General features: G+C 46.3%; 1 protein-coding gene across 1 annotated transcript in view; it reads left to right on the plus strand.

Annotated features, from left to right (window-relative positions):
• The first annotated feature begins 2,822 nt into the window (after window positions 1–2,822).
• plcl5 (phospholipase C like 5) overlaps window positions 2,823–23,764 on the plus strand; it is a 37,257-nt gene continuing 16,315 nt past the window's right edge. The window contains exon 1 of the mRNA XM_029158351.3: window positions 2,823–3,480. Within this exon, the coding sequence (XP_029014184.1) occupies window positions 3,193–3,480 (288 nt within the window). The 5' untranslated portion in view covers window positions 2,823–3,192. The remainder of the gene's footprint in view (window positions 3,481–23,764) is intronic.

Genomic DNA, 23,764 nt, shown 5'->3' on the forward strand with positions numbered 1-23,764 from the left:
TGTCAAGCTGAAACAAAAAGAAGCCCTCCATCTACTGGACGTAAGACATATTGCATCAAATCAAATCAAAAGCAGATTGCTCAATATTCTAAAATCATGTCGTCAAAACAACATTCCACGATGTCTCATTTGTTTTCAGGCTTTGCAGATTGCTTCATGTTAAAATTCAACACATGCATGTATGCATATACAGAATGTTGCAAGCTGCAAGATTTTGAGCTTCATGCTTCATACAGTATGAAAGTTGTGACTGATTTCAGGTCAGCTGGCAGGTTATAAGAGAACAATAACAAATAAGAGTACCAACGTACTGTATATTTGGCCGGATTAGAGACAATGCACAGGTAAGAAAAACCTTCAGAGTTCATTGTTATTTGACAGCAGGAGTAAAACAGCATATTCATACTAATGTGTTCTTAGTGTGTGCTGCTTCATACTGAATAAACCACAGCCTTAAGAAACAGTAGTTATGTTAATTCAGCTAAAAAAACACCACTGATCTAATCTAATAACTTTATATTCATATAATGTATATAGTGTAATTCTATTTATTTAAAGACCTGCAGCTAGTAATTTGATATATATAATATTTCATTGTTTTTGTGTAGACAGTGGAGGTGTTTCTAAAAGCACAATTTGTAGAACACATTTTGCAAATTGCAATAAATTAATTAATGTTTATGAAAACATTTTTTATTTGCGCTTTCACCACTAGGTGTCAGTAAAGTCCAACAAATCATCTGAAACACAAACTGATGGCAGATTATGGTAAAATCCTAGTGGTGATTTATACAGATTTTAAATAGTAAAAAACGTAAATTAAATTATAAATAATTGATATAAATATAAAAAAATACTTGTTGTAATTAAAGCACATCTATGTCATCTATAAAACCTCCCTTCATTCATTTAAATAAACCAAAAGTAGGTAACACATTGTATAGGTTCATTAAAGCACCACCATGTTTTATGTTGTATACTGCACACAGTGATACACTATATATTTATATTTATATTCTCCACAATACTATGAAACTCTCAGACCTTGTCTGTGTCTCACATGAGTCCTTGCATTAAAGGAACAAACCATGAATGCAAAGCAGATATTTTGCGCAGCATTGCACTGTTGAAGTGCGCAACGTGGAAAGTGTTGATGGGAAGGTTTTTAGTTTCTGTTCCTTTTGCTCTGATAATCACATGGACAGACAGGAAGTGCGGTGACGAAGCGCAGAGCAGCTCAGCCTCCACTCCCAGCAGGAACTTCCTCTGTCTACCGATCTGTGTATCTTCTGAAATATTTAATTGACACCAATTGTTCGAGCAGTTAGATCTGCTTAGATATGCGGTTTCCTCTGTACGAAAGCGTAAAAATGACAGATATGATAAGCAAAACAAAACAAGATAAGCAAAAAAAAAAAAAAAAAAAGGTGAAGCTGTGCGGTAGCTGATAAAATGCACATTTGTCATAGTGGCCTTCTTCTCTTTCCCCCACTGCCCTCTGGGAACAGGAGGCTGGAGTCAATAGGTAGGGCATCAATACAAGGGCCGGGCATCTGTTGATGAGAGCGCCGTCAGAGGCCTGAAGGTAGGATGACTGGGATGGGCTGCTCTGAACCTGACAGCTGCTGCAGCAGAAGGGAGTGGTACCAGTCAAAGCTCACATCCTGCCACAGGAAACTTTACAAAACCTCAATGGAAAACAACAGGGCTGTGCTTTTTCTCTGCACTGTGCTGATATCGCAGGGTTTCTCTTTCTGTCCTCCCCCCCTTTATTCCACCAGTTTATCGTCCAGGGCGCCTTTCCGAGGCTCCTGATCCCGTCAGGGTGCAGCGCGTCCGCAGGTGACCTCTGGATTCGCCTCCTTCGGCCTCCGGAGTTCAGCAGTGCTTTTCACATTAGAGTCGTGCAGCCGGGACCAGGTGGGGAGGCTTTTAGAGGCGGAACCTCGGCTAAATTATTTCTGAGAATGCATAATGCATGACTCTGAGAGATCATGAGGGGGAAGGAGCCGAGGACGGTGGGGGGGGGGGGGGGGGGGGGGGGGGGGTGGGGGCGTGAAATCTCCCCTCAACCGTCATTTTAGGCCCTTGTCACTCACTTCGCCCCGTCTGAGCGTGAGCAGGAGTCATTTTCTGTCTCAGGGCTGAGTCCAACGCTCGTTCAAAACAAAGCATCTTGAGGAAAGTCAGATCTTGTGGCCGATGTTCAGTTGCACGTCTGATAAGACCTTTATCTCGACTCTTCTGCATAGCAACACGTCAGCTGATGTGATTTAAAGCAGCAGCTGGTATCTACAGCATCTATATGATCCAGACACAGATGGAAACTGTAAAACATGATGGAGCCACACTCTTCCAGCAGCACACACCTTGTAGATGCATATTTGTACTTTTATAGGTTAAACTATAACACACATCACTTTCTAGTTAAGACGGAGTTGTTCACCTACAACTTCCCACTGAGGCCAAGATGGCGCAGGAGTAAACTGCTGCTGCGTTTATTCCATGTTATTAGTTACAGAAAAGTCCCCTCGCTGCTGTCGACCTCATTATGAAACTTGATTTCGCACATTTAATCTGTGGACTTTGCTGCGGGTAATGGATCCTCCGTTGAGCCCCCTCTTGTGGAGATTCAGTCTGTGAATGTGAGTCAGGAGCGATAACAAATTAAAACCTAAAACAGGCGAAGTGTTGAAGGCGAACTCTTAAAAACATAACGGGACTGAGCGCGCGACGCACTGGCTCCAACTGCACGCGCGCGCGCGTGTGCGCGCGCATCTGTGGGCTCATTGCGATTGCGCCCTCGCAGTTGAATTTGTCCCGCGGACGCGTTCGAGGGGGGGGGGGAAGCTTCTCCGCTTCGCAGGCGCCGCACAAGTGCTGAGGGACGCGCGGCGATGCGCACGGCGGAGTCCTCACGGCCGACAGCGGTGAAGTGAGCGAGCGGCGGGCGGCGAACGACGGGCGCCGACAGCGACAGCCCCCCCAGAAATCCGTGGAGCCGCCGTGGGCGAGCGCGTGCCTCCGGAGCGCTCAGCGGAGCGCGGCTCAGACGCCGCCGTGCGCCTCGGTGATGAGCCAGCAGTGATCCGGCGGAGACGAGCCGCCGCGGACGTAAACAAGTCGCGGTGCTGCGAGAAAATGGGCTGCTTCCACTCAGCGAGGGCGACTTGGCTGTAACACCGGCGGATCATGGCAGGGCTTCACGCTTCAGACGCCGCGTCGGGACGTTTTTTGGAGCTGCCCGCTGCGGGCACGACCACCGCGGCGGGGATCACCGGCGACGCGGCGGCGGTGCCCTCGCCCGGTGTCCGGGCGTATTTGGACGTGTCGGCCGCTCCCCAGGGCTACGGCGCCGAAGGAGTTTACACCAACGGACGGTACCGGGAGCACGGCAGCCCCCGAATCGGGAGTGGCAGCCGCGATCACTCCGCCGAGAGGAGCCACGGAACCGGAACTGCACCTTGCGGCATCATGAAGGTTGGTTGATTAAGACGCTTAATTCTCCTTGTCCGCCGTCCTCAAGGTGACACGCGTGGCGTCCGCGAGCGTGTCACGCAAAACGGGCTGGTGGAGGAAAACCACGCAAATGCGTGGACAGGCTGTTAGTGGGAGGGTCGTCAGACGCAACCGGGGGTCCGGAGGGTCGCTGCACAAGTTACACGGCAATTAAACCCATGGTCTTAATAGACTTTATCATTTGGATTTATGACAACAACTTGTGTTGGTCTTCAAAAACTCATTTAATGCCACCAGGTTGCAGAAAGGACCATGACCTGTTTAAAGCCTCCACAGTTTATACCATCAGTCGTCCAGTGTGTAAACGTTTAATACCAGGAGGATCAATTCTTTGATAGATTAGTGGCAGTGGGTCACATTTAAATGTTAGCACTCTGCAGTGACTGGACCCGGTGACAGTTGCTGCTTCAGCCCAATATAAAGTTGATTTTTGGGCCGGGCCACCTTCCTCCACGCTGCGCTCATGATAATGGATAGTGTGATTTTAATATTTCTAATGAGGCCCAGCCCTAATTAGAGCTCCCGTTTCCTGGAGGTTAATTGACTGATCTCCCGCACACTGACACGGGCAAGACGCACAACGTGAGCCGGCGGTGCACTTTGGGCGCACGAGGACGCCTTGTTTTTGCAGAGCAGCGTGCACGGAGTTAACATGACAGGCTGCATAATGGGGTCCTTGGCGGAGGCACGAGTGTCGCGTAGGTGGGCCTCACTGTAGAGCTGCGTTCTGTCATGTCAGACCCAGTTCGCTTAGCAACTGTCGCACAACGCTGGCGAAGGCCCCGCATCCGACCTCGGCGCACGCCACACGACATCACTCAGCCCGCCGCAATGCAAACAAATGAGAAAGGGTCTTTGCCACATGAAAGTCATCCCGCTGAGCGTTGCTAATTCCCACCTGTTCTCACGGGTGGGACGGCCCCCAGAAATACATCCCGATCCAGAGAATCAGACGCCGCAGCCGAGGAGGAAGTGATGTGCGTCGTGTATGGAAACTGACGGGGCCTTTGTACCCGACAGGAGCCGTGCACCTCGTTTGTAAATTACGTGAACGGCTGACTTTACACCACACACGCACATTGTCATGCGGAGTTAAGACTTCCCGCGTGCATCAGTGTCACCTGTCGCTGCAGCTCCTCAACCTCACGTGAGTTTCAAAGACACAAAGAGATTTGTCCTTCATTTACAGTATAGACATGACTTGTTGGAGCATGGAATTGTGGGTAATGCGGCTCATGCACCTATCTCCCCATGCACCCACTGCCCTGTATCGCACACAGAGCGGGCCGGGACGCCGTCGATACAAATAAGCCATTGCAGCGCAGCATTACAGCATTACCCAATTAATTTGAGAAGAGAGGAGTTTGCGAGTCTCCGCTTCAGGCTGGGCTCCAACTTTGTCCTTTGTCGTTTCCTCAGCAGGGAGACAGTGTCATGCTGGAGAGGCTGCAGAGTGTCTAGAGGAGGGTTTGTGATGCAGCCTGATTATGTAATGCTGGACTGTGAACAGCTGCAGGGTCGGCTCCAGCCTGGCTGCTGGGTGGAGGGAACTGACAACCAGCACAACTAGAGAAGCCGCACACCGGAAGAGAGACGAGCACGGATCTGAGGAGGCAGCCGCTGCACCGGAGAAATCATTTCTTTATTTACATTTACATAAAGACACACACACACACACTCATTTCGAGATTTGCGTTTAAAGCAATCGAAATGAAGGAGAGACATCCAGGAGTGATGTAACGCTAATAATGTCCTCTGGGAGTGAAGATCGGGTCGGTCTCGCCTGAGCTCCTCTCCTCCGTCCACCTCCACAATCTGCCTCCAAGAGTGGCGAGATATTAATCCACCCTCTCATTTATGACCTCATATAACAGTATTGAGCCAAACTGACCCAACGTGCATTTTCATCAGCTCAAGAGTGCACTTGGGTGCTTAACAAAGGACTTCCACATATAGCATGATTGGCTTATAGGAAATGAAATCCCGCAGACTGAGAGCAAAAGCTTCTGTGAGCGTGTGAAAGGGAACATATTACAGGAGGGAACGGGCAGGTCATACTTTTGGTTTTCAAGTGATTTCCAAGATATAAAAGAGTCCGATTTTGTGCTTAAAGTTTTTTTTTTTACACATTTGTGTGCGTATGTAGGGCAACTGAATGTGCTGCCTGTAGTTTAAAGCGGAGGATGTGGGAATCTGATCTATTTCCGACTGGATGTGAACATTCACAGATTTAAAAACAGGAAGTACTGCATGACGATGTTATTGCGGTGCACTGCCCTCTGCAACATTGATACAGAACATGAAGTTAAATCAGCACCTGAAACGCTGCTCCCACTTGTACCAGTGATGGAGCCGTCTTCAAACCAGCAACACCTTGAAACCTGAAAGGCTGTTGTTTCTCTATGATGTGATTTGGCTGATCCCTTTGAGGGCAGAGGACACCTCTTTGAAAGCTGGAATAAATCACATAATCATTACATATAGTGGGATCATGTGAGATGATGATGATGGAGGGAATACGCAAGAGGCACCTGTCCATGCCTGAAAGGACAGGCTTTATGTGGAATAAGAGCTTCCTCCAGAAATGTCATTTAATGTAGTGGAGGGTGAGTATTTACTCTATGTGTAGAAACCCTAGATGTTTAAAATGCACGCGTCTTCTAAGGATTATAGGAGCGCGTGAGCACGATACCCTCATGTCTCGCAGCAGCCCTCTGGACGGAACACTTACAGTAGGTATTTTTGGAAAACAGAGGTCTGCACTGCGTTGGAAAAGGAGGCAGCGGAAGATGTGAAGTGGTGATTACAGATGTCTGAGGCTGCTGAATCACTGCCCGCTGCCTCGGCCGGCTCTCGCGAGCACCTCGCAGTCCCCTGCGTCTGGACCCGGACGGGGCTTCTGTTTTCAAGGTTACTCGAGGGACCCACTAGAGGTCCAGTGTGTGCGTCGTTTCTGGGGCTTGGTTTCAAACACACGCTGCAAAAGTAGAAGTGGAATAAAACATGGTTGTGTCAAATGCAGCTAATGCTAATTACAGAAACAAACACGGTGCTGGACTCTGTATTTAGCTTTGCCCCGTGGCCATCAGACCCCTAATCCTTCGTAAAATTTTAATCCCTTAAAAGAATAGTTTCAAGGGGTTTTGTCAAACTGGAACAAGCGATCTGACTGGTCGCCGCTGGTTTGTGGGCGACGAGCTGGGTTCATGCTGAATGATCTGCGTGGGCGAGAGAGTCTGGGCCACTTGTTTTTTGTGGGAGAGAATCCCACATTTTATTAAGACGCCGGCGCGGCGGTCTCCGCTGTGTATTAAAGTGGCGCTGAGGTCGGTTGAGCTGGATTGTTGGAGGAATGAGTGGGATGATATGCGTTTGAGATCTGTTCCAAGTGGCTGTGCTCAGACATGTTTTGACTGCCTGTGGAACACATGGCACCTCATCAGTCCCGTTTCCCCCTCCTCATTGCTTCGTTTTGCAGCGGGACGGGGAGCGAACGTAACTGTACTCTTAGAGGAGTGATGAAACAGTTTGCAAGTATTAGGAATCAAACGCCGTCGCCAAAGAAAGTTCCTTTTGGAGCGGAATTCTGTGTGAATGCCTGAACACAGGGTTTGTCTATTCATTGTAGGAAGGTCTGGTTTCGTTCTGTGCTCCCTCCTTTTCCTGTCAAGTTGTGCAGCACTCACTCGTGTTTCATATGCTGTTATGTTACACACGTACTGTAACTGTGAAGCCCGGGTTTTCTAAGAGTTCCCCCACTAATCCCTCAGATGGGAACGGAGGCGGCGACTCCGCTCTTTGGCTTTTCTTTCATCACGCAACTTAATTAAAAAGTGCAGAAAAGAATCGTAATAGGCAGAGCTCCTCGGCGTCCTTGCTTTACTTACTAGGTCAGTCGATTTGTTGGGTGCAGCCCCCTGGAGGGAGCAGGCCCGCTCCGCGTTCACACCATTTCATTCCCGTGTTTCCCAGATCAGCTGATCAGAAGAAGGAGAGGGTGATTAGCGGAGGGACTGGTGTGAGGCATGAATTAGGACATGCGTGTGGGCGTCTGCGGTTAAAACCCACTGATTATGCAAGAGGTGAGGGCTATGGTTTAGATTTTTCTGCAGGAGCCGCTCTAATCTTGCACCACGTTGAGCTGCAGTCTGCGGCTTATTTATTGCATTATCATTATTTATCTTCACGCAGTCTGAGGGAAGAACAATGCCAAACGCCTCTGCCGTCCTTTGACGCCAGAGGAGCCTTTTGCTGTTGATCAGCATCATGATTATCATTTCATAATGACTTTGCAGGTTTCTGACATGCACAGTATGGTAACTGGCTGATGCTTTTTTTTCAATTGGTTGCTTTTCTCCTGTTTGAATGTTAGTTTTTTTTTTCGTTTCAGGATCAAAATCTTCTCTGCTTTGAGCTTCTCCCTTGGGAAGTTGCAGTGCATTGCATAAATGGGATGCAAAGTCTGTAGAAGTCATGTGACCCGCTGCTGCTACTGCAAAAATGTGATATGTCATCAAGCTCCTTCCTGCCAGATGTGTAGCAGTGAATGCACGTGCATGACAGATACGTCTGGCTGTCGGTGCCTCAACGCGCCGTGCTTTAGTTTCAGGGCCTTTGGGTGACGGATACTTCACGTCGTGGATGTGAACGCCGTGGGCCTGCAGCCATTACGTCTGATCCCCTGCTGAGTTACTGTATGATATTTTTTATTCACTTTGGTAGATGATAGCCAGTGAAACACGGGACGTGCCAAGGATTCACAGATGGTGGCGTTTTGTTTTTGCTTTGGTGCATTACTTGTGCAAAAAGGAGGAAACGTGTCCTCTTCCACGCTGCAAACCAGGGTGACTACCGACTACCACAGGGTGGTTTTCTGCAGGTTATAGCACAAGTACAGGCACGCCGCTACTGTGAGGTTCACCCAGCGCTATGCGAGTTATGTGTGCTGGTGTACGTATGCCTGCAATGTAGCTCTTTGCCCAAAACCTGTATGAGAACCTAGTTTGGGGATTGGCAGGAGAGGGTCCCCATCATCCATTCATTTTGTACCCCTTTTCCCATCCGGGGTTGCGGGGGGGGCCGGAGCCTATCCCAGTAGGCTGAGGGCGGGAGGCGATGTACACCCTGCACAGGTCGCCAGTCTATGGCAGGGCCACAGAGAGAGACAAACAACCATTTACGCACTTTGGAATGTGGGAGGAAGCTGGAGAACCCACGCAGACACGGGGTGAACCTGCAACAGGACAGTGCTACCCACTGCACCACCGCGCCATCATCTGAGTATAAAACACAGTTATGTGATGTAAATGCTTCACATTAGCCACGTAAGGTATCTAGAATATTTCTTGACCATCATTTTCCAGAGCCAATACAAACACAGTTATCCCCCCCCCCTCATGTTTATTCCGGCTTCTACAGCTGCGGGAGCTCCAGCTGAGCCTGTTGGCGAAGCGCAAACACCTTTTTCCCTCACAGCAAGAGCAAAATGAGTCAGGCAAAGGTCAGCAAAAGTCATCAACGATGACAAAACAAGCGGTGAAAAGCTCACGTCCTCTCAGAGGAGTAGTCACTGTTGTTCTTCCATTTCCAACCTCCACCGTCCACAAAAGCCGTAACAAAAATGAAAGAACGCATTAGAGGAAACAGGCTGGCGATATTGGCTTATTTTGTTAAAATCTGTGAACACATCTAACACCAAACAAAGTTATTATATATAAACAAGTTATTAGAATTTGATTATTCATTCAAAGCAAATCTAAAATATGCCTGTAACAGCAGTAGCTTGAAAGATGATGTAATGTTTACAAAGCCATTACACCAGTAATTGGTGTCTGAAAGCGATCTAAATAATCTATAAACATAAGAGCAAGAACAATTAGTATCATCGGAAAAAAAAGACACGTGAAATGTGGCCTTTCAGTGCATGGTGGACTTTTTTGGTGGATATGGCGACGGCATATTCCAATTAATTTAAAGAGAGCAGGTCAGCTTGACTGCGTTCTCGGCGCAGGGTGACCTCGTCGCCGACACCCTTGACGGCGCGTGTAAGCGGAGCACGCGTCGTCCGGCACTTTTTATAGATGCACGGATGCAGAGCGGGAACGGCAGCGCTCACCTGGCACTCGCGCAGCAGCCGAGTCGCCTCTGCAATTTGCGGAGAATTGGGCTCCGCCTGATTGCTTTTTTCAGAGTTTCATATTTGAGAGACTTGTTAATGAATCAGCCGGGTTGCGACTGACTGCCTGCTTGTGCTTTTAGGAATGTTATTTCTTTGACAGATCTCACTTCCTTTTTTTGTACTCATTGGATTATCACAAGTCTACTGGATACACATGCTTTACCCTCATTGTTTACACAATATGCAGAAATTCACAACCAACGAGAAACCAAGTCAGCAGAAGTTCCTGTAATTCTCTCCTGTTCACAGTATTTACAAATGAACAGGGATTCTTTCAATAAACGTCTATCAGAGACCAAATTAAAATGTAATTTTGCTGTACCTTCTAACTACAAAGCAATGAGTTCGACAAAGAGCTGAAGCGGGCAGGATGCCATGCCATGACTGCCTACTGAAAGGAAATGAAGCACCGTGAGCTTCAGTACATGAATCAGTCATCAGTCTGAGAATTCATTACTGGGTGGAAAGAAACTCCTGACGTTCATCTGATAACAGAACTTACTCAGTTCTGGAGTGTGTCTGGGTTCAGGAGCTGCGGTTCCAGTTCTGAGAAATGTCTGAAGTCTTCCCGGAAACTGAATGGGGGGGGGGACAAGCCTATAATAGATATAGGTCTTCCCATCATCTGAGGTAATTAACATTCATACTTCACACGCACCTCATGCAGAGAATCATAAAACTCTGAAGTTTCATTCTCGCGTCGTTTCCCCGTCTGCTCTTCTTTGTGTGTTTGCGTGTGTTCGAGGACGTCGCCAATTTTATACAGCAGTTCGTAGTAAAGGGGGGTTGTTGTGATGGGCAGGTGAATCCCGGTTCTGGCCAGGCACCATTAGATCAGTGGATAATTGCACAGTAATCCGGGCTGCAGGCTAGTTCATCAAACTGAAGGCTGCTCTGCGAAGTCTGGTACAATGGACCCCCCCCCCCCGTGCGTTCCTCTATGCGCAGGCCGCCATTTGGAGAGACCGCGCCGCTGCTCCCGTGTCCCAACGCAAAGAGAAGACGAGCGGGATCACATTTCCCAGAGTCAACGCCGCATGGGCGATGTGGAAACCTGACGAGCGGCTATCGGTTAGAAGCATCTCCCCGTCCGTGCCATGCGCTTTCATTGTCTCCCTCCGGCATGGAGTATTCATTTCACACTGACAGGCTACCGCCGCCGCGGACGCAGCGAGGTGTTTGTCCTTCTTCGCCTCGTGTCACGGCCCCTGAATCCCATCCCTGCGTGCGGGGTCATTAGCATGTCAGTGGAATCAGGTCAGTTGCACCTTCAGATCAGTAGTATTCATGGTGGAGGGGTTGGAAGTTTTAAAAGGCCACATACTATATATCAATTACCTTTAAAACTTAATAAAGATGCTTTCGCTTAATTGTTGACATATTTTAAAATGTGGTAATTAACTGCAGTCTAAATTGATTGAAAGTGACTTTTGGTCTGCTAGACACATCATTGTACAGTATGTACTGTAGTGTACAGTTGAATGGCAGCACAGTAGCTAGTGTATATACAGCAGAGACAGTCATAAAAAGGAAAAAACACAGTTGTGCCACAACAAAATAATAAATAATAAAAGAATGAATAGAATTTACAGCCAAGTCTCCGTCTGTGGAGGTCCTGTCAGCTATAAAAATTGCAGCCCTATCAAATATGACAGTAAGGCTGTGTGGGGAAGATTGCTCCCTCTTCCTCCTGGACAACGTGGGTTAAAGTATTAATTTCAATAAACCTTCAGCTTTCTCATCTTGCTGTACCTCAGAATTGTTTTCCTTTTAGTCCTACATGTAGGTTCTCAGGTCCGGTAGGTAGAGTAGGCGATGCTCGGCCTGCAGTCAGCAGACCTTCGCCTGACTAGCACAGGTTGACAGCCTCGCTGGATGGACCTCGAGAGATTTCCCACCGAGTCAGTGTTCCGGTCCTATCTTGAACCAGATCTGAGAATGTGAGAGGCTGGTGCTTCTTCTCAGCGTCTCGTCTCTGGTCATGTCACGGGCTGGAGGCACACGACAAATGTTTCCATAACTAACAAAATCTCCCTCATTCAAAGGAAAGTGTTTGAATCTGAATTAATCTACTGATTAAATTAGGCCTTTAATCTGAAGCATAGAGCCACTTCCTTCCTCTCCTACTGTCTGCTTGAAGACTCAGCTGACATAATCGATGTTTACTGTGTTCCTGGTTCTACTGCAGTAAAATGCTGATTTTACTGATCCCATTTGTTATACAGCCTATACGTTGGGGCTACAGGCGCAGCCCAAGGAAACTGTCATTTGTAGACACGAGTCAATCATCAATCAATTAGTCTCATATGGTGAAAATTTTCATTGAAATGGTTTCTTCCATTTTAGATTTTGTGTTAAAATAAGCCATGCATGCTCACAGGAGCTATGGTTATTACTTATGGGTAAATTCCCCAAAAAAATTCATGGTTTTCTTATATATCTTCACTGGATTCACTTCCTTTTCTGTTGCCGCTATACAATAGGACACTGCTGAACAGTAAAGGTTAACAAAGACTATTATATGAATAGAAAAAATCTAAAATTGACTTTTAGTTATGCATGATTTGAAATTTATACTTTAGAATGGATGTTACTAAATGGTGTCAAAGGTGAAGTTACTGTAACAAAACAGTGATTTTATCACAAGCTGTCTCTGTTGATTTGTGTTGTGGTGGAATAGATTGCATCTGATTTCGGAGCGTGACAGAAAGCGAAAGAGGACGTGCAGCTGCAAATCGTTCTTTTCCCCCGTCCTTTAAAAGCAGAAGCCGAAAGCCAAACAATCAGCCAGAAAAAGTGGTGAGTCGGCTTTATTTGCGCGCCTGCGCGAGGCGCGAGGGGTCTCCAGACGCGCCGGGTGGTGCCTCACAAGGATTTTCCCCCGTGCGGCTGGCGTGAAATGAGGGCGACTGCGGGACGGTGGCTCGAGGTCCGCACCTTTTTGGTCGTGTGACGCTCGGGTTTGCATGGCGCTGACTCAGCAGTCTGAGCACGACGACGTGCAGCACCGGCGCCACAAACCCCGAAGACATCTGATGTACGACATCGATGTGTTTATGCAAACACAGATTGACAAGAACATTGAGTGATTAAAAAAAACATTGCGATTTTACACCCCACATATTTTATTGTGGACACAGAACCAGCCGCTGGGCTGAAGGACTCACAGGCACAGACCCACGGCTTCACCGGCCGTCTCCCACACTCCCATGTGCACTGATTTCACACTGTTTGCGCAGAGTTCAAACAGGATGAGTCACTTCAGCGTGTTCATTGTTTCGCTCGGTGCTGCAGCCGCGTATATGCTCAGATTGGCGTCCTTCAGACCACCTCTGCACAGCTCAGAGACTCGACGGACTAGACTCAGTAAGTGGCGCCCTCGTTATTAGCGAGATGGCGTCGCGTTCGCTTTCACCTGCATCGTTTTTTCCTTCGGAACCTCATCAGAGCTATATTTCATTAACCTAGTTTTAAAACGGGTCGTGTGAAGAGTTCAGAACAGATCCGTTAGCAGGGGCTTTCAGGAAACATTCCTTTTTTTTCATACTGTCGTTGTCCTTTTGTGTCCGATCAGAGTTGTTCCTCACTCTGTCGGCCTTTGAGTCACCGACCTTCTTTGAGTGTAAATGAAGAAATGAAAGGCTTCGCCGATTTGCTAGGCAACCAAGCCACTTCATTAACATCTTTGTACATTTCTCTATCAGCCCAAGTGGAATGAATTACAGCAAGAATGCACCATGAGACATCAACCAACTCCTATACAGGCGGAGTTGGGCATGCTCTTGATCAATTATAAATTAATCATTATGTATTAATACTTTTGTATTAACTCCATTTTGGGACTATGTACTTAGTGCTGCAAATATAGTGCCATGTCAGTGTAGCTGATCGTCATGGCAACAACACATGAATCTTTGATGGCTGCATCTTTAAACATCTAGGGTGTTCGGGTGTTGGGTGTTTTGTAGTTGTCAACTTGCCCACTACAAAAAGTAGTACCCTCTGCTAACAATCCCACAATGCACTGCTTCTTTTTATTACCAATACCACATTGATCTGTGTCTAAACACTGAATGGACTAAGTGTATATAATATAGGGAATCGTGGATGAGGGGGAGTCATTGCTGTGATTGCTTCACATCAGGATAAAGACATGATGAAGGAAAATCAGGGGGAGTTTGGTAAATACATTTTAAGACTCCAGACGACGTGGCTGCTCAAAGTCGATGCAGTGGTAGTGGCACAAACCTCTGATCGTGTCGTGTGCATTGTTTTCACTTCACCTTGTTTGTTCAGCTGTCGGCGCGTGGGCGGCACTAACCTCTTGTCCTTATTTAACAATGAGCCAACACGATAATTTGAGTTGTTAATTCGAGGTCAAAGGTGATACTCGCTCCTCCTTCGCTTCCAAAACAGAATTATTTGCATTATGCTAAGACGAAGAGCTCGCATCCTCCCACTGCCCAATGTAACCACGCAATAAACCTTTCAGAGAGGTTATTAGAACCGTGCTGCCGTGCCGCCCCTCCTGCAGCCTCAGCCGGTGCAGAGCTGGTGCTGCTGCTAACCACAGTGGTAAATCAGAGAAGATGCTCAGGGATGCAGAGTGGTAAATCTCAGCAATACCTCTGCACAGGAAGTGACCGAGGGGCTTCCACCTTCCCAGCAGAAGGGGATTCAACAAAAGCACATGACAAATTAGGTTAATTTTTTTTAGCTCTGGACGGGATGGAGCTTGAGAACAGTCTATTTAGACCTGGAAAAGAAATGCTGGTAAGAAAGACAGGGAGGGAGCGGCCGTGCGAGAGCGGCAGATGGACGTAGAGAGGAGAGCCCTCTTGGGTCCCCACCGTACGTGACTGGCCAGAAATGCAGCTGAGATCACTGGGCTAGAGCTGATTTTTCATTTCAGCAAGTGGCTGTCAACCCTAAAAACCCTTTCCCGCTGTGAGAGTGTTGATTTTTCAAGCTCTCGTCAGAATTTCATTTACTACATGTGCATATGCAGCACAGGCATCGTTTTCTGTTGAATGTACAAACTTTATCATTAGCAGTTCACCAGATTTCTTTTGCTAAAGGGGGAAGTGTTTATTTGACTTACCGTGTGTGTGTGTGTGTGTGTGTGTGTGTGTGTGTGTGTGTGTGTGTGTGTGTGTGTGTGTGTGTGTGTGTTCTACCTTTCCCACTGACCCACACTCCTCCAGCCTGCGTTGATTTCTCCTGTTCGAAAGGCCTACACTTCTATTCTTTGCCCATAAACCTTCTGCATAGTCGAGCGATTGTCCAGCCACACGTGATGACAGCCTTGTTGTCCTTGGAGAGAAGTGACTAATGCTGTGATGATCTTTGCAACAAGACTTTTATTTGTGCGGTGTTTGTGTATTACTTCAGATTTGGTCATCCATTCCCAAATGGGGAAGGAGTGTGGGAAGTACTGACTGAACTGACTCCTCACTGAAACTCCTCTGTAGGTGAACACTAGGCTTTGTGAGAACATCGTACACAGAGCAGCATTTTACAAGTTACACAACAGCTATCCAAAAACACACCAGGTTATAATAAGTATTCCTTTCGGAAATGGTTTTCCCATTGAAGTTTACTTTGGAGGGGATCGTGACTTCGACAGATTGCCGCATCCTCTTCAACTGCAGAACTCATGAGGATCACGTTGCATAAGATTAGGTAAATGTGTTGATTGTTTGGGGCCGGTTGCATCCCCACTGTGCTGACATTAGCAATCATGAGAAGAACATACAGCTTGTATATAAATTGCACTCGTCTTAACTGATGCTGTGCAGAACTGGAGCACCGGCGTTGACTTTGAAAGGGATACTATAGGAGGTTTTGGACTTGATCTGTCCTCTGGTTTTGCGTTCGTCTCCGCTTTCTCACCTATACCCGACCTAAAGTAACAGGAGAGCACGCAAAGAGAGATGACTTCAGGTTGAGATCGTGGCCTTGACTTGTCAGTGAAACTGGGTTAGCTCCTGTCGAGGCCCATATATTATCATGGCTTTTCTATATATCCTCACTGGATTCACTTTCACTCTTGTACTTACAGGGAATCCTGACTCCCACTTTTCTTAGTAAACGCATGAGGCCATACCTAAAAATAGGAGCAGATTTTCCCCCTGGTTTTCCTCTGCATTGCGTGATCCTCTGTCTTTCTGATATTAAAGACCTCCAGTGTTTGTCCATGTCTTCCTGCCGAGGCATCACACCTATCCGTCCACCCAACCAAAGCAGAATTAACTGATTTTCCTCACTGCAGTTCAGGCGTTCGGGCTTTACGTGGAATCATGAAGGTCACCTTCACCCAGAGCTCCTCCTGCAAAGTGGGCACATCGAACCGCTCTGCGTTTGTCCTCCACCCTCCCCACATTACGCATTTACACACACACACACACACACACACACACACACACACACACACACACACACACACACACACACACACACAGCTTCTCCTATGTCCTATATTTGTCTCCACTAAAGGGAGATAAAGCAAATGAAAATGTTACTCGTCGAGGTGCAGCTCAGCCTACATGTGCAGCAGCTCTCACAACGCTTAACAAGTGCCAACAACTTGTGTGTCACTCAGGTAAATCCCCACTACACAGAAGAGCCATTGGCAAGATTGACCAGATACTGTATATTACATATAATAGTGAGATTCTTACTGTTTTATGTTGGGAGCAGAACTGGATAAAGCTGATTACCTCTTTAATTTATAAGTAAGAATTTAATATATTGCATGCTTTGAACAATTATATTTTGTTCATAAAAAAGGTAATTTAATAAAAAACCTAAGATTTAGCCGCATAACTGTGCTTGTGCTGATCTAGCGTTAATTATCTTCCATTATTGCTGACAACCTGGTAAAATCAAAGAATAAAGGTAATTTAAAAAAAGGTTTATTTAAGTGTATTTTGTCATTTTAAATGTAACTAACCATTTACTGTATTGGGGAATTAGGACTAAAATAAAAAGGAGGAGGAAGAAGCTGTGGAAGAAGCCTAATTATCTCTTATGATCAAAGACGAGCGGCTGCAGCCGCCACACCGTCGTTTTTTTTTTTTTTTTTTTTTTTTTTTTTCCAGTGGCACTGGAACGGTTCATAAGTTGGTTTGCCAGCGTCTTGACGAGACAGAAGGAGCCCAGCCAATGATCCAGCTCACAGGGAATATTTATAGAGCTGAGTGGGCTTCACGGGCGCAGGGGTGGAATGTGTCAGAGAGAAAATGCATCATTGATCAAAGCCTGCACGAAAATTCAGACTTATTTTTGCCAAACAAGATAAGTATTTGGAAAGAAACAATAGGCTGCACTGTGGTATAGTAAGCTGCCTGCTCTTCTACCCACACGCAGTCCTCTTCACCTACACAGGTGAGTGGACTTCACTGAACACTCGCCAAATTTAGCCTCTTTCTGCTCTTTCTCTACTCCAGCAATAGCTCCTCGGCTGCGGGTGTTTAAAACACTTACGCATTGGTTGTGCGCTACAGTATGTGGGTTCCACAATGCAGCAGCGTGTGTGGGTGAGTGTGAGGAGGCGTAGAGGCGGCAGAGCCGCTCTGGTACAGTGGGCATCGGTTACAGATGTTACAGTTTGTCTCCAGCGTGTAACTCGGAGGAGATGGAAGCAAAAACAGAATCACTGTCAAAGACAGGATGTGGTTGCCTGTGTGTTTGTGTTCCTGTCGGGGTTTCAGAGGACAGCGGCGCACATCTGTCAGCGGACTGCAGAGCTGCTTCCCCTTTATCGCTCTCGCTGGTCTCGTTCGGGGGTTGGAAGAGAGAGGGAAAATGCTAAATGAGGTGGAGGCAGGTTGGAGAATGAACTGGACTGTAGCAGAGGTGTCCTGTATTGCAGCAGTAGCACAGCTCTCTGGTGGCCTGGTGGGAACCCCCCCCCCCCCCACACACACACCGTTCACTGCAATGCAGACAGCAGTCAAGGTTATGTCTGTGTGGCTGCATAGATTGCTGCTTGATGCTCTTGCAGATACCATGCTAACAGTAGTTCCTGGTGGCTCTAAGACCTTTTATGATGCACAGATAGTCCCCTTGCCTTAACCCTGTATCGTGGAGTAAGTGCTGTGCTACAAGTGATTCTTGTACGTATCTGAGGTGGAGGGTAAAGGGTGAGGTTCATTCATCCTCCTCAGCTCAACATGTTAGTCTCAGCTACACTGAAACACAGTGAAGGCTGGAGACTTTACTCGGTCACCGCATCCAACAGGTCGCGTGCCAAGTTTCATTGGATCCGAGAAACAGCACAAGCACTGCAACATTCTCACTTCCTGTTCAAACGGGTTGTAGCCCTACATTGACACTATCAAGAAAATGAAATTATGACCAGATTTCCATGTCCTATTTGCTTGTGCAAGTACCCAAAAGAATTCCTCTGGCTTCCCCTTTTGTTAAGCTCCGGTCCAAGGCAGATGATTCACTGGGACTGGGTCGAAAACAGCTGCCTCTGTCAGATGTTATTGAGGAAGTGATGGATCATTTCTCACAGCTTGAAGACATTCAGCACAGCTCCAGTCTGAAATTAATTGTTTCCCAGTATCAATCCCATTTTTATAAATGGTGCCGTTGAAGGACATATGTGGATAAAGACGAATGAATTCACATACCGTACAAAGAGAAATGACGGAGAGAAAGCGTTTGAGCAAACAATAGCCGGGAAGCGGAAGGACAAGCAGGAGATGGACAAGGAGGGAGTGATGACAAGACCCAGGTGTCAACTGTTGTCCTTTCACCGGTGATCATCAGGAGCTCGGCAAACACGCTTTGATGTCCCGCTACGCCATATAGGCCACTTCATTGGCAGGCAGCCAGGATCCGGTGCCTGTAAACCATTTGGGGGGATGAGAAAACACTGTGGCAATGAATGTAATGAGAGGAATGCTTTGAGATGAGACAACACAGTTTAATTAAAGCAATAGAGACCCTGGGGGAGTAGTAAACATGGTTCTATCTGATAGCGGTAGCTGCGAGAGGCTTGGCACAGAGCTCTGCCTTTGTTAGCGGGAGGTCGTCAAACCATAAACAGCACATCTCCAGATTATTGACTTCCCTGGTTTAATTTGATTTACAAAGTAATAGTCTCGTGAAATGGAGTGTTTGGCACCAAGAAAAATCACCAAACTGTAATCACACCGAAGCTGAGCCCGGGTACCAACACGCAGCAAGTACGGCAACATCTGGTCCATTTTCAAAACCCCTCTCAGCCAATCTTCTAAACTGAATGAAAAGGGACAAACAGCCTCCCTTCTGTTAATATTTAGCACCGCTTCTGCAGAATTACCAGCGCGACGTGTTAGATGCAATCACTCAGAGTGAGGTGGAGCTCTGGTCGACCGCGGACACCTTGCCTGGAAGCGGACGGCCGCAGACTGCGTAAAACAGCAGCCGCCCGTGAGGGAACCTCGATGTAAACGTGACCCGACCCGGCTAAGCAGACGCTGTGGTTCCGCCTTTGTCCTCATCAGCGGCATCAACGAGCATGACTGCACCAAAACACCGGAACGCCGCTTATACAACGGGAAATAATTGGCCCCAGCGGTGCTGTGAGGCGACGGAAAGTGTGAGGGAGGCACCTGGGGAGAACGCGGAGGAGCCACCGGAGAACTTGACATTGATGTTCACGTGTATGTGCGTCCCCAAATGTGCCATGAGGAGCGTTGAGTAGGAATAATTTAAACCCAGCCGATAGACATGTCATACTGAGTACAGCAGGGTGAGTGGTGATAGTGCAGATGAACCTTAAACACTACTAGTTTTTAATGACATGTCTTGTTTTTTTCTGCGGTTCCACAGTTCGATAGCATTGACCTCCCTCTCTCTGTGGGCTAGCAATTAGCGAGACAGTCCGGCGCCCTTTGCCTTCTTCTGAGGGATTTGCAGCTACTATCTAAGCACGGAAAGACTAAGAGTAGATTCTTAGTCGGGTGGTCCATGCATTTGAGGCACGGACCGCCTGGATGAACGCCCGAGTCAATTCTCAGTCTCGTCCACCGGGACGAACGCCACCAACGTCCGGGCGCGCTCGCTCCGCGAGCTCACGTTCGATCCTTCTCACCGTTTCGCGCAGTATGTTTGAGTTGAGGCAAAACTCGCGCCGCGATGGTGTGATCGCTTTCCCGTTGTGCGGCTGAGACTGCTGCTGTGAGAATTTAAGCAGTCGCCCACGCGAGAGATTACTGTGACAAACTGTGACAGGCCCGACTCCTCTCTCCCCCAGACTCCTCTCAGCTGTCTTCCTTTAGTCTCTCCATACCTCCCTTGCCGCTCCCATTTCCGAAATGGCTATTTATTTTAAAGATGGCTTTTGAGCACGATAGATAATGATGCTTTGTTGACGACATTGTGTTTAACTTTGCATCAAACCCCCGTGACAACTTAATTTCTCTTGATATGATTTGCCTATATTGACATTAAGGTTGCACAGCAGTGGTAAGGCATATAAACAAATGAAGTTAGCATTAAGCTGATGTCTGTCTATTGTGCCTCCTTTTTTGCCAGTATGTGATTTAAACATAGATCAGCTTGCTCATCTTGCCCTTCCAGTCGGTTTTTGAGAGGAGGTCCTCTTGGAGGCTCAGTGATCTGTCCTGAGCTCAGCGTCAGGGGATTTTGATGTCAGCCTGTGTAACCGTCTTGGCCGCTGTAAGAAAGATGACAGTGTAGTGCTTTAGGTTGGTGGGAGGCCTATAATGATGCAATGACCTCCCACATACTTTACCATCTAGACTGGGACTTGTTGAGCTCTGAAATCCTTCAAGAGCTTTTTGATGCGTTATTTCTTATCCATTAGTTATTTTTATTAGTTAGTTATTATCCATTATCCATTTGTAGTTTTTTTATGCAAAGTTGGGAGACAAGTAGTTACACTGATGTATAAAATTAACATCATACATACAAATCAATGGTAATAATTCCACCATGAGTCATGTTTGGTAACTGATGAAAACAAAGTAGCTGTCTTTGTGTGTCTGTATTTGACATGGCACTGTGTCCATTCATAGTGTAGCGTGGATTAGTTGCATCTAGTCGTCTGTCAGGGCATTATGTATGTGTGCAGACACTGATCCTATGATTTTCCAGCACAAATGCAAGCAAACACGCACCGTGACTCACATCTTGGAAAGCGCGTCATCGGGAGGGCTCTGCTGTGTTCTGCTCTGCCTTCACTCTCCATTACCCATAGTCCCCCGTTGCCGTATTCACCGACTCGCATTGCACACACACAAATGACACAGTATCTCTGTGGGCAAGTGGAACTGAGCCGTGCCCGACTACTTTTTGCAGACGTGCTTTGGAGCGGAGACATGGAAGGAGGAGTAGCAAGGGCTGAGGAGGCGCAATGGGGAGGAAATGGGCAGTAGTACTCAAAGGGGGAGCTCTGTGTATGCACCAGAGCAGGAAGATGGGGGGACGCAATTAAAATAATGAAATTTGTTTAGTGCAAACGGAAAAATAAAACTAATTACAAAACACTAACTCTAAACTGGGCCCAGAAAAATGTCAACAGAACCAAATGCTTGACAAAGACTATTGACAAGAACAAACACACCAGGGAACATATATAATGGCTGATCACACCATTGAGACACAGGGTAAATAAGGACAAATATATTAACCATAATTAAAGACATCAAACCGTTAAGTCAGTCATAAACACACATATATCCCAACAACTATATTCAAATGATAATTTAGCACAAGAAAAGTACAAACTAACTAAACCAAAACATAAACTCTTCCTTTAATTAATGGGGATAATGGTTCACTCCAATGAACTACTTCCTGAATTAAATGGTGGCTTTTATTCAGGCACACCTGTTTACCAGATCCAGAGACCACCACCAGCCTTAAACAGTAACTTAAAACTTAACAGACACCTTACAAAAGAACTAAAGTTGGAACTAAAGCCTTGTCAACTGTCAAAAAAAAAAGATGTTTTAAATGAAACAAGGGTCTGTTTACTGAAAATTAAGCAAATACAAATAATGAGGCAAAAAGTGTTTACGTGAATTGTGTGCCAGCGCATGCGGCCATCAGCTGTGGAAAAGAATGTTTTGTAAATAAGTAAATGAAAATGTTGCTTCTTTTGTTAAGTCTATTGGTTGTTGGTTTTGTTTACACATACACCCTGAAGGATGACCAGGCATGTGATTATTCCTTTGCCTCCAGGACACAATCTTGTGACTTCATATTTTAATTCAAGTAATCCAACCTGGTTTTAACATTGGTTGAAATTAGTTTGCCTATTTGAGGTGGATTGAGGGTCCCGGTGTAACTGCCTGCCTGTCTGTCTAGCTATTATCAACGGCATGTTAATGAGATTAACCTCCTGCCCTTTAACCCTCTGTGGCTACAGCGCTTCTCCAAAGGCCTGGAAACAATCAGACGGGAACACATGTCCTTTGCCTGACAGCACCACATGCTCAGTCTGCTTCCTGTACCACCAAGCATTCTTTACATGTTCCTAATACTCAACTCACTATAGATGCCCGTCTGGTTGGAGTTGTGAACAGATCCAGAAAAACAATAGATATTTTCCTTAGCAAAATTAAATAAATTGTATGTTTTTTGGCCAAGTGGTCTTGCCAGATTAAAGAGCATGGCCTTCAGATTTATCTCCTAATACAAGCATTATAATGAGAACACAGTAGATAATCTTTTGGACTAAGTCTGAGTATAACAACAAGGTACAGGTTTAGCATCGGTGCTGTAGTCCAGCTGACTCCCAGGACAGCAGCTGTGTTATCCTCCATCGGAACCGGCATCACCCTCTTTAACCTCAAACGTGCCAAGGTTACATGTATTACCTTGTGCCTGTGCATCTTGGCACCAGCTTTACTGTAGCAAGGATTGCATGCAGCGTTCTTTGAGGGAAGAAACAAAATAGTTGAGCGTAAAAACCCCTTTGACCTGGGTGGTCTCAGCGTAATTTGGCCACACACTAGCACACTAGCTCCTTCTCTATGAACAGTAAAGGCGGCGCTATTTTTATCCACACAAAAGCATGGTCTGTATTTGAATCTGAATGGAATATAGACAACCTATGCTATTGATTAGTTACATGTTGGGAAATGAGATAGAGGTCGTAAAACAAGGGCAGAACCAGGAAGAGAGGATACTGTCATTTCCTCAACCTTGCATCAAGTGGTGCCTATTAATCGTGATGAGGAGCCAGGTGTCATGTGGCTCTGACTGTCAGATGTAAGATGGATGGGCTGGAGGTGTGTGGCTAGGGTTGAACCATGCTCAGGGGAGCTCTATCAAAACTGTATGGGGAGGATCTCTTCTGCCCAGCTTTCTTTCTTTAAGCTAAAAAAAGATTATTAAACATGGGCTAACACTGAAAACTGGGACACGGTAGACTTTGCTACAGATGCAGGACCTCCTATTGTATATAATTAAGCATCCACCTTGAGACAGCCTCACAAAATGTTCACGTAATTCCTTGAATGACAAAATCGCCTGACAATGAGAACCTCAAAGACTTTGTGTCTAGAATATTAAATATGTAGCAGTAATGTAGTGAATTGCTGTAGGTTTATTTTTAATGTACTGCTGTCTGTGGTACAGTATGCATTATTCAACAAACCCATTTTCCAAGTCCTAAACCAGGCCATGTGCATTCAGGCTATGTAGCTAACCACAGCCCCATGTGGAAATAGGACAGCACTGTCTGGTTACTTCCTGCCAGCGAGACTCACAGACCTGAAAGCTGCAAAAGATCTTGCATGAATCATCTGAGTTCACTTTAGATAAATTGTCCAGAATGAAACATATACGGGAAATAGACTTGATAAACACACAACACATACTGTAGGGATAGAAAAAGTAACTTGGGGTTACAAAAAACTGAAATTTGAAAAATGATAAGAGTTTTAACGCAGAGGCCTAAAAAGACCCTGGCTCTTATCTTTGAATTTGCTAAAAGCCAAGCTACTGCATAGGATCAGAACTACAACCTTGATGGTGATCTGTGGTATTACAGTAATAATTAGCAGTTTGTTTTTTAATTATTTCAGGATTTAGTGTCATAGT

This window comes from Betta splendens, chromosome 8 (assembly GCF_900634795.4).
Source record: "Betta splendens chromosome 8, fBetSpl5.4, whole genome shotgun sequence".
Taxonomy (NCBI): domain Eukaryota; kingdom Metazoa; phylum Chordata; class Actinopteri; order Anabantiformes; family Osphronemidae; genus Betta; species Betta splendens.